This window comes from Bison bison, unplaced genomic scaffold (assembly GCF_000754665.1).
Source record: "Bison bison bison isolate TAMUID 2011002044 unplaced genomic scaffold, Bison_UMD1.0 scf7180017864276, whole genome shotgun sequence".
Lineage (NCBI taxonomy): Eukaryota > Metazoa > Chordata > Mammalia > Artiodactyla > Bovidae > Bison > Bison bison.
The window spans coordinates 1013708-1025925 of NW_011494848.1; the positions used below are offsets into that span (position 1 = coordinate 1013708).

Consider the following 12218-nt stretch of genomic DNA (forward strand, 5'->3'; position numbering starts at 1 on the left):
AGAATCACTGCAGATGGTGACTGCAGCCATGAAATTAAAAGACGCTTACTCCTTGGAAGAAAAGTTATGACCAACCTAGATAGCATATTCAAAAGCAGAGACATTACTTTGCCAACAAAGGTCCGTCTAGTCAAGGCTATGGTTTTTCCAGTGGTCATGTATGGATGTGAGAGTTGGACTGTGAAGAAAGCTGAGCACTGAAGAATTGATGCTTTTGAACTGTGGTTTTGAAGACTCTTGAGAGTCCCTTGGACTGCAAGGAGATCCAACCAGTCCATTCTGAAGGAGATCAGCCCTGGGATTTCTTTGGAAGGAATGATGCTAAAGCTGAAACTCTAGTACTTTGGCCACCTCATGTGAAGAGTTGACTCATTGGAAAAGACTCTGATGCTGGGAGGGATTGGGGCAGGAGGAGAAGGGGACGACAGAGGATGAGATGGTTGGATGGCATCACCAACTCGATGGATGTGAGTTTGAGTGAACTCTGGGAATTGGTGATTGACAGGGAGGCCTGGCGTGCTGCAATTCATGGGGTCGAAAGGAGTCGGACACAACTGAGCGACTGAACTGAACTGAGCATATTCTTTCCTTGTTAGTAAACTATTTGGCAAGCCAGATGTTAATTAGATATTTGCAAGTGTAGATGAAATCAGATGTCATTGTATATTAGAAACAAGATTAAGCAGACCTGATTCAAAGATGCGTAGGTTATCTATGGCTTTTTAAACAGGTAAGTAATTTTATTTTTCCAGTGATTATTATTATTGTAAAATTGCTTAATAATACATAGAAAGTAGAAATCTCCTTCTAATCTCATCCTGCAGAGTCTTCCAAAGGATTATTTGAATGTTTCAAAGGAAATGTTCTGTTGATTCTTTTTGTGATGTTAGAGGTTGTTGGCCTGATCCATTTTTTATTAGGTTCCCCATTAGCTTGTCATGTGATGATTTTAGCTGAGATTGATTTTTATCATTACCTTGATCATTAGTTCTCCAGGAGTTACAAAATGGTGATGTTTTAATTCTGTCATTCCTTCTGAATTTACTGACTGAAATGTTTCTATGAAGAGGAACTTTCTCTCATCAACTAGCCATATTTTCCCTTTTTTTTTGATTAACAGCTCAAGGGGCCTGCCCCCAGCCAGGCTCTGGGTTTATGGATGCTGAACTTACGCCTGTTTTGCCCTTAACAGGAACCCACCGAATCAGAGCTCTGTTCTCATTTACATTGTTTTAGCACTGGCATTTGCACTGTGTTGTTTTTCTGCATTTCTAATATCCCCTAAGGCAGCGTTTAAAGATACTAAACTGTCTCAGCTGCCATGTTTTCTCCTGAGGGTACCAATTATTGTTATTAGGGCTCCTTTTACGTAGGTTTGAGTGATTAGTTCCTAATGCTCTTTTTCTCATAAGCTCTGTAATTTTTATTGTACAATTTTGCAGAACATGACATTTTTAAGAATGCTTGTTTTTTTTTTAAGAGAAAATGCATTATGAAGACATACCGATATTCTCAGTTCAAACTTACAATTACATTTTTAAAAAACTTACTCAATTTTATATTACTCTTTTTTTCTTATGTTGTAAACTTTGGTTGTCCTAACATTAAAAGGAATATGTATTTGCTTTAGCCAGATACATGAGATTTAGAAAAGCAAAACCAATAATTTTACTAACAATATGATGACTAAAGGCAGTTTAAGGTTTGTAAGTGATCCTGAGCATTACTCTGGCTCAGTAGTATTTGCAGAAGTATTTCTCATTCCTTATTACAGCCACATGATCCTACATTGATGGATATACCTTAGTTTATTCAGCAGTCCCTTACTGATAGTTATTTGAGTTATTTACAGTCTGATTAGTACATACAGTGCCACAGTGAATAGCTCAATGTGTATGTGCTTTATGTTTTTGCCAGAGTGTTTTAGGGTTATGTCCCTAGAGGTAGGCTATATATGAACTTTGATGAATATTGCCAAATACCTCTCCATTTTCCATTCCTACCAGCAATGTATGAGAGCACCTGTTTCTACACAGCACATGTCCTGTTTCAGCATCATCTGCATTTCTCTTCTGTGAACTGTGTCTTCATACTTCTTGCCTATTTTCTAAAGGATTGTTAGTCTTTGTTTTCTCTGTTTTAGAAGCTGTATGGTAGCCCTTTGTGATGTAAGTTGTAGATATTTTTCCCACTTGACCATTTGTCTTTTTAATTAAAATTGTTGTTTTTTTGTTAACCAAAAATGATTTGTTAGTTTTTATGGATAATTTCAGTTACTTCTGGTTTTGAATTGCAGTCAAGAAACTTTTCTGTATTCTCAGGTTATATTAGTTTTTAGAAGAATTCACCCTTATTTTCTTGTGCATATATGGTTTAATTCTTTACTTTTAGATCTCTGATCCATTTAGAATGAATTTTTTTTGCATGGTATAAGACAGATCCAATTTTTAACTGGTTCCATATGATTATACAATAATTCTCATTATGTTACTTACTGAAAATTCCTCTTCTCCTTGCAGTAGGCAAAGTGCAAGTTTGAGATGCTGTGTTTTTTGTAATTTGGGTTTTTTTGTTTTTGTTATTGATTTATATATACTCTCACTTTCCTTAACCTGATTGAGAAGTTTTAAAGAAAGCAAGTTAAAAATGGGTCTGGAACATATATTTTCAGAGGAACCTAATGTTTCTAATTTTACATCCCAGTGCAATTGAGTTATTGGTAAGGAAACTTTAAAACTGCAAGTCGCACTATTAATACTTTAAATACTAATGAAGTGTTATTTCCTTACAGTGCCACAAGGTTGCAGTAGTGAGAGAAGATAAATTGGAAGGTAAGTATTTTAGCGATTTAGCAAGTTTTTCCTCTTAGGGCATCAGTGTCATTAACATCGCATATATATTTAGCTGTTTTACTGGAGAGCCATATATTCTTTTATTAGTTGTTTCTGAAACATGTTAAAATATGATACTCCACTAACTTCCCATTTTTAAGGCCAATAGCTGCTAACATTGATAAAACACTTTTTATCACAGAATTTCAAAACTCGTGATAGACATGTAAAACACTTACAAATACCGTATGGAACACCTCATTAACTATAAAAAGACAATCATCTCTAAATATCGTGTTGTATTCCATAGCAATTTTTTTAGGAAGAAAATTAAAGAATGATATTATAAAGCCAGAAAGGCATAGTATAACTTCTAAGTTAAATTTGTCTACCTATTTCAAGACTGTTAATGCTACTGTTCTATTTTTTTAATACCCAAGTCAAAGGAATTTTGTAATAGCCACGTGATCTTGGATGTCTCAAGACAAAACCACTGTCATACTTTGTATATAAAGATGCCTACCACTGGAGTGTTTTCTTATAAATTAACTGAATTATTCAAGACAGTGAAAATGTCCAAGATTTTCTTTCTGAATTCTCACAGTGGTAGATTTATTCATTCAGTAGATACATAGTAAGTATCTACTCTATGTCAAGCTCTATGCTAGGCACTAGGGACTTGGAACAAGTGAGGCATGGTCCCTTCCATCATGGAACCTAAAATTTTTTCTTGTGATTTTCCTCTGAAGACATATCTGATTAGTAGTAGTATTGTTTTAGAGTTTCGTTCTATAAACTAAAATAGAAGACTTCTCAGGTAGAAATTACTTATTCCTCAGTTGCTATGTATATATGCTAGAGTATGTATACTCTATATATACAGTATATATATGTATACTATATATAGTATATATAGATTCTACCCTGACTGAAAAACAAAAAACACATCACAGTAGCATCAGTTATTCATTAGTATTTACTGAGTGTCCACTGGTTGAGTGATACCCTCACAGTGCTGAACTTAGAACTGACTCATAATCACCTACCTATCATAATGTCCTTGTCACAGACAGAAGAGTTGATACTATACTGTATACATGACTGTTTGGCCTTTTAGAGCTTTTTTGGACCACCACCGATTACAAATGGTGTTAATGCAGAAGGGTTTCTTGTTAAAGTCCCCACATGCTATGAAGTTTGTGTATTAACAGACTGCTTTTCCTGTTGACTTGTAGCAGTGAAGTCCAAGCTAGCGGTGACTGCCAGCGTACATGTGTACAGCATCCAGAAAGCCATGCTGAAGGACAGTGGGCCTCTGTTCAATACCGACTATGACATCCTTAAAAGCAACTTGCAGAACTGCAGCAAGTGAGCTCCTTAATGTTCCTTGTGGGCTTCTTTACGAATTGATTTTGTAAGATGTTTACACAGTGGCTGCCTCTTAAGAGTGAACGCCAAGTCTAGTAAAACCTCATTTATCTTGCAGTAAGACACATGCCTGGTTTTATTAGTACATCATAAGGTGAAAAATAGCCACAACCCATATTGAAAACCCCAGTAGACTCCCCATAAATCTGCTTCTCATGTATTTATCCTGTCACTGCCACCAGAAATGTTGTTTGTTGTGCCCCCTCATTACTCCTTTACCCCAGTCTCTGCTTGTCTAATTCCTCCCCACCCTTCAAGAACCAGTTGACATGTTGTCCTTCAAAAAACTATTCCTAATTTGACATCCCTCTACCTTCCATCCAAAATCATCCAAGTTGATCTTCCACAGCCAGTATCAGATCTTATTCATCTTTTGTATCCTTCACAGCATGGGGAGGAGGTGGACTATAATGTACGTGGTTTTGGAAATTAATGGTCATGGGCTGGAGTTTTGACTTCACTGCTAATGGCCCAGTGGCTTTGGACAAGTTACTTAAACTCTTTTGGGCTTTCGTTTCATCATTTTTAAGTTGGATATAATAATGCCTACTTTGTGAGGTGGTGTGGAGGGTTCAGAGCAGATTCTCAGACATATATTGAACACCTACTACTTTGGCATGCACTAAGCAAGATAATTTGAATTAATTCAGCAAAGATCTGATGAGTACGTGTGACATGCCACATACTGTAGAGTGATTGTAACCTGATACCTGCTTATGGAACTGATGGTCTTATGGGAGGCAGTTACGGTATAGTGTGACAGTGCTACAATAGGAATAAATGTGTAGGAGGAAGTTGAGGGACCACTCATCCCTGCCTTTTTTGTTGGGGTGGAGTGAGGAGTCAAGACAGAGATGGCTTGTAGAAGGGTATGGCATCTAAGTTGAGGCTTAAAGGCCTAGAAGAAGTAGCCAGGCAGAGGGAAGTGGGAGAGGAAGGATAGGGCTGAGAGGAAACACGATGCTTATGCAGAACCACAGTAGTTTTCTATACCTGAAAACTAGAGTGAGGGGCAGGAAATAAAGATATAAGGAGTCAGACTCTATGCTTTGACTGCTAGGATAAGTTTAGGTTTTATTGCACAGGGGAGCCACTGAAGATTTTGAAGCAGATGATTGAAATGATCAGAATTGTATTACAGAAAGATCACTCTGGCTGTGATGGTGGAAGTGGATCTGAAGGAAATAATTGCACACAAGGCCACTATGAAGGAGAAATGTTGCAGTGATTCAGGGTAGAGATGATAGTCTCTGAAGTATAAAGTTGGTATTGGGAGTGGAGAGGTACATAGGTTAAAGAGTCATACCATCAATACCTGGATGGTTTGGTAGTGGTACCAAGAGAGTGTGGGACCAAGAGAGTGTGTTATGATGGAGATTGTGGGGTGCTTCATGACATTAAGGATGATGGCCATGTTTCTGGTTTGAATTGCTGGATGGGTGATGATACCATCACTAAGAATGGGGATATATGAGGAGGAGTAAGCTTTGGGAGAAGGGAAAAATGATGAATTGGGTTTGGATATGTTGAGTTTAAGTACTGGATGGGGAGTCCAAGTGGAGATGTCCAGTGCAATAGATACAGGGGTCTAGAGCTAAGGAGAGAAATAAGAGGTAAAGATAGACATTTTGGAATCAGAGAAAATAGGTAATTAATTGGGCTACAGCGGTAGATACAGTCATGCAGAGAGAATGTATAGGATGAAAGAAGAGCAGAAAGTTAAACTCTAGCCACAGTTACTGTGTAATCTTGGGCAAATTATTTAACCTTTCTGCTTCATTTTCCTAAAATGAAACTGATAATAGTATCAACCTCAGGGTTGTAGGGGCTTCCCTGGTGGCTCAGACAGGAAATACCTGCAATGCAGGAGACCCGGGTTTGATCCCTGGGTTGGGAAGATCCCCTGGAGAAAGAAATGGCAACCCTCTCCAGTATTCTTGCCTGGGAAATTCATGGACAGAGGAGCCTGGTGGGCTACAGTCCTGGGGTCACAAAGAGTTGGACACAACTGAGTGACTAACAGGGTTGTAGAGGATTAAGTGAATACATACATGTAAAGCACTTAGAACAGTGCTTAGCACACAGTAAGCACTATGTAAGTAATAGCTATTTTTTAAGGGGTGGACAGAAAAAGAGGGACCTAAGCAGAAGCAGCCAGAGATAAGGGGAAAATCACGAGTGTATGGAGTTCTAAAAACTTAAGAAGAGAGTTTCAAGAAGGAGGGACTTGTTGACAGTATCAAACCCTGTTGAGAAGTGGAATGTAATAGGAACTGAAAAGTGATGGCCTTAGTGAGAGCAGTTTCAGTGGAGCAGCCAGATTCTGGTCACCTGGGTAGATGGGGATATAAGGCAGTGGGATAGCAAATAGGGACAACTTTCTAGGAAGTTCGATGCTGAAACAGAGGAAAAAGAGAGGTGACCTGCTACAGAGGAATTGAGACTTGGGGGTAGGGGAAATGTATCCATTTTTAAAGTTGAGAATGCCTTGAACTTGTATTATTAGTAAAGAGCCATAAAAAGAAGAAATGGTTGACGATACTGGAAGAGGTGGATTAACTGATACAGTTGGGTCTATATCCAGGTGGATATAGAATTGCCAAAAATAATTTCTGTAAGTTCCATGAGAATAGGGATCGTTTATTTTGTTAACCACTGTATCCCTAAAACGGTACCTGGTAACTATTAAATAAATAATTGTTGAGTGAATTAATGGTAGACATTGACTCTTTTTTTTTTTCTTCTGCTTAAAACCTTGAATGTAATAGGCATACAAATATTTATTAGATAAATATAATTATACTGCTAAAGAGTAATTTATGTCTGGTGTCTTTTAGAGAAGGATTATAAGAAAACATAAACACCCTGATATGTTTATGTAATTTATTAGATTTCAAAAATAATCTGTATTAAAATCTAGTTTTGGCATGTCAAGCTCTAAAAATCAGTTCTATTGTATCTAGCAAGTAAGGAAACTAGAATAAAAGTGACACAAAAGTAACAAAAGTCCAAAATTAAATTTGCATAGAGACCACTAAAATAAACATGGCAAGTAGAAATGTGATAGTAGGAGACACTTTAATGAAACTTTACTTAAATACTTAAAATATCCTCAGTAGAAATGTGAAGAAAATAAACAAATAAAAAAGAAATGTGAAGAATTTATTTCCAATTAAGAAGTTTGTGTTTGGTCCTGAGAATTATGGGTCCACTGAGATCTGACTCATTGTTTCCTGTGTTTTAAGAAGTGCTATGACAGGAAGAAAGTTGATATTTTAGATTGAGCAGATTCTTCTCTCTTCAGACATGTTCCCAGTCTAACTTGGTCTCTTCCTCATTGCCAGTTCCTGGTCCTGACCCTAAGGTGTGGAAATGTAGACCAAATGGAGAAAGAGTTGTCTTGGGGCCAACTTTAGACGCTGACAATGAACTAAAACGTTGTTCTTTCCTTGTGCATGGCGGCGTTGCAGGGCCAGAGAGGAAGAATGGTGGTTGAAAGGAAATGACTTCCGCCTGTTCTTAACTCTGATGCGCAAAATATTTGTGTTAATGCGAGGTTTTTCTGTGTAGACTGTAATAAATCAGTGGAAGGTTTTTGGAGCTGTGAACTCTAGCTTGGGGCTGTTCAGCCTAAAGTTACTTCAAAAATTAAATGATTTTATCCAGGTTTTTTTCCTTAGGCCAGTTAATCTCAAAGTTGTGCCTGGTTGATCTCTGAGGTAATTGCTATCATCACATAGTTTCTTAACCTCCATCTTCTCCCATCCCAAGTTGAGATGATACACTAAAGAAGGGAGAGAAGCCAGAAGACTCACTTTCAGTATCTTAAATAATCTCTCTTTGAATCTTTGTATGCGCCAGGTCTTGTACTAGGTACCAGAAATACAAAGGATGAATAATATACTCACCCTCAAGGAGCTCTCACCTATCCTCAATAAGCAAAAGACTGAGGGAAATAAAATGTTGTTCTTTGTCAGGAAATGTTGGAAAACTTTGCTTTAAGTACAACCATTTCAGAAGGATGGATCAGTTACCCATTTACAACATAGAACACTATATTTTGGATTTTTGTGAAACAGGCACATCTACAGTGATTACAGAGGAAGAGATGAATGTTCCCTTTAATATGGCATGCAAAGTGTGCCAGATTTTTCACTTGGCTATGGGCAGACTTCTCTGGTGCTGTTAGTTGAGATTATTATAAATTATTAACAAATGACTATAAAGGACCACAGGTTACAGGAGCTAGTGGCTCTGTTCCCAGCTTATTCCGTGTTCTAAAGCATGATCCATTCTGGTCAGGAGAGTTGCCAGGAAATTTGTTAATATTTAAAGCTTTAATTTTGAGTTAGTCAATATTTATGGTATATCTAGCCCTATAAGGTAGAGGTCTTTAAAAATAAGAGATAACCATTTGGTTTACCACAGTTGGTGAAATTACTAATATTTTCGTATTGTTTGGTATATTCTTACTATTTTGAATTAGGGTGCTTTTTCAAAAAAGCAAAAATACCCATACAGTTTGGTAGAAGACACCTGTTTTCAGTCTTAGTTTTATTACCAACAAGATGTATAATCTAGGACTTCACTCACCTCTCTCCAGTACTTGTTGCACAAACTTATTTCTAAAATCCATTTTAATTGTAAAATTTCCTAATTTTATAGTATTAGGGTTAGAAAGCATTGTGTAGAAGAAGCAAGAGTTTGAAAGGAAGGTTTGATATGGACAGTTAATTTAATGTGACATTTCTGTCCTCAGGTTTAGTGCCATCCAGTGTGCAGCTGCAGTTCCTAGAGCTCCTGCCGAATCCTCCTCTTCTGAAAAGCTTGAGCAGTCAGATCCTCCGGTATCACCTGAGATGCAAGCCAGCGATGAGCTGACAACCAATGGTCACGGCCCACCTGTCCCCAAACAGAGTTCCCAGCAGCCCAAAGGAATCATGGGCATGTTTGCTTCTAAAGCTGCTTCTAAAGCCCAAGATGCCAATAAGGAAACCAAAACAGAGGCTAAAGAAGTAATGAATGTAAGTCTTCTCTCAGCTCAGAATGGGGAACTAGAAAGCATTTGATAATTCCAGTGGTTGTGGTTTAATTATATAAGGTTCTGATATTTAGTTCTAGTTTTTTCTACTTTGGTGTAGGTCGTTTAATTCTTGGGCCGATAGTTTGATCTTTGTTTAAATCCTCATTTTCCATTCTGTGAGGGAGAGGTCATCTTGTTAAGTAATTTGGATGTCATATTGTTGTTAAGTGGTGGAACCAGAATGCAGTTCCACTTACGGTGATTACAAATGTAATGTTCTGAAGGTTTTTCCCCGTTTTGTACCATACTGCCTCTGATCTGTTTTAATTCTGTCAAAGTAAGTAGTTTTTAAATATAATAAAAAAATGTTTAGACACATTCATGGATAATAATTTTATAAAAACTATGAGAAACTAAGCTTTGGAGATGAATACCAAACACTATGTGGTCTGGCTTTGTTCTTATACCTAGTATGTACGCACTCTGGCATGGTAATATAGAGGCTCTATGATCACGACAGTGTGTTCTACTATTGACATTTTTTACTGTTTCTTGAAGAACAACCTAAACACAGAAAAAAAAATCATGTGTGTTTTCTTTTGCTTTGCTTTCAGGCATCTTCGGTAGGCCCCAAGGCACCAGGGAAGGGGAATGTCATAAGCAATTTTTTTGGAAAAGCTGCTATGAGTAAGCATGTTCTTAGGTTCCTTTGACTAATATGTGAATGTTAATATAATAACCTTTTATCGGAGGTGAAGGCCACCTTGTACAGTTTTTACCCATCTAACACACTACTCTGTGGTTTTCCTACATCCTGACATAAATTTGCAGTCTACAAACCTGTGTATTGATGAACATAACCGACTGGAACAGTGGATTTTACTGGTGAGCTGGGTTTGGTTGAGATCTCCTGAAGGATAGTTTACTTATTTTTGATTTTACTTCCTGTCTTGGAAAGAGAATTAAATAATAGGGTTCTTGAAAATGAGTGATTAAAGTAAAAGGGAAGTTGCTTGGTTAAACAGTGTACTGTTAATATCTTGGATGCTTTGTCGGTTTGCCTGGTATGACCATTCTGTTTCCTAAGGGGCTGCAAAAACAAATTTTTTGCCTTTCTTATTTTTGCAGATTACTTACAGTAATGAACTAGACCTCGGTTTGAATTAAGAGGGCCCAGGTAGTAATGACCATTTATAAATATTTACATTTTGAGAAAGCAGATCTCCTTTATTTAAAAATATATATTTGGGTGAGAATTCTTTCAAATAAAAAGAACCAATAATCACATATTTCTGTACTTCTCATATCAAATACACATCCCCTGAGGGTATGTGGCCAGAATACCAGGAAGAATGCAGGAGTTGAAGGGTAATTATGGCACACTTCTTGGAGCATAATGCTTTACAAAGATTTTGTGGGAAGCAATTTTGTTACATGCCTATGCAAGCAAAATTAGTCAGAAATCTGCTTTTCTGTGATGGTCAAAATGGTAGTTAGGGGATAGATTGGGGTAATAGTTTTTTTATTTCCCATAAAAGCTATCATAAAACATTTTTATATTCTGAAAAAAATAATGAAAATTTGCTACTTTCAGGTTACTGGGAAAGCATGATTGTATTATTTCAGGCCCAATGCATAAGGCCAATGCAGGAGAGACAAGTGATGTGGGTTTGATCCCTGGGTCAGAAAGATTCCTTTGGGGAGGAAATGGAAACCCATTCCATTATTCTTGCCTGGAAAATCCCATGGATAGAGGAGCATGGCTGGCTACAGTCCATGGGGTTGCACAGAGTTAGACATGACTGAGCACATGTACACACAGTGCATAAGGAGGGCTTCCTCCTCCTGTGAAAACGTATCATGCTAAGGTCTATCATCTTATGAATGGGTAGACAATATGTGACAGATGGAATACTTTTCAGCTATAAAAAGCAATGAAGTACTGAGACATGCTACAAAATAGATGAACCTTGAAAATGGCAAAATGAAAGACGCTGAACACAAAAGGCCACATGTTATATGATTCCATTTATACAAAAGGTTCAGAATAGGCAAACCTAGAGAGACAGAGAGGTTGTTAAGGGATGGTTTGTGGAGTACAGGATTTCTTTTAGAGGTGATGAAATGTTCTAAAATTGGATAGTGGTGTTGGAATTAAGCACTGAATTGTACAGTTTATAAGGGTAAATTTTATGATATATGAATTCTGTCTCAGTAACAAACACCTTAATGTTTTATATATTTTTAAAAATTGCAGCATTGATGACAAATTAGGAAGTCGTCATCTGTTATCTTTCTTTGCTTAAAAAGGTTTTTCATATTTTTTTCAGTATAAAAAGGAGATGCTTTTCTGCTGTCATAATTCATAAGCTGCATATTCTTGGGAAACATCTTTAATCCCTCTGACTCTTAATTTCCTCATAACAAATGAGAATGTTGGTACTTCATAAATTTGTATTCATTTTTTTCTAAGTCCTACTTTTACTATCATTTGGCCTGGGGGCTATGATATAATGAGGGATTAGCAGGAGGCAGAAATGAAAACAGTTTCAACTAGAGTGGTAGTTGGAAAGGAGAAATGTTCTCTTGACTAGACCATGAGCTCTGTTAGGACGGGGACTGTTTTTCATCCCTTTAGCCCATGTTCCTAATATATTACCTGGCACTTAGTAAACTGTCAAAGGAATGATAAATTAATATTGCACGACGGGGTTATATATCATCTGCTATACTTTATTTATAGATAAACTTAAAGTCAATTTGGATTCAGAACAAGAAGTGAAAGAAGAAAAAAAAGTGGAGCAACCTCCTCTGTCTGTCACTGAACCAAAGCTGGCAGCCCCTGTGGACCTGAAGAAATCTAGCAAAAAAGCAGAGCCTGTTAGGATGCAACAGAAAGAAAAAAAAAGGTAGGAAAATTTTGTTGCTTGTGAGGG

The 12218-nt window shown here is 37.2% G+C and overlaps 1 protein-coding gene across 3 annotated transcripts in view; it reads left to right on the forward strand.

Moving 5' to 3' along the window:
* POLD3 (polymerase (DNA-directed), delta 3, accessory subunit) overlaps nt 1-12218 on the forward strand; it is a 44520-nt gene that overhangs the window by 15241 nt on the left and 17061 nt on the right. For all 3 annotated transcript variants that reach the window (XM_010848864.1, XM_010848863.1, XM_010848865.1), the window contains exons 4-8: nt 2792-2831; nt 4067-4199; nt 9019-9283; nt 9897-9969; nt 12026-12191. In XM_010848864.1, the coding sequence (XP_010847166.1) occupies nt 2792-2831; nt 4067-4199; nt 9019-9283; nt 9897-9969; nt 12026-12191 (677 nt within the window). The remainder of the gene's footprint in view (nt 1-2791; nt 2832-4066; nt 4200-9018; nt 9284-9896; nt 9970-12025; nt 12192-12218) is intronic.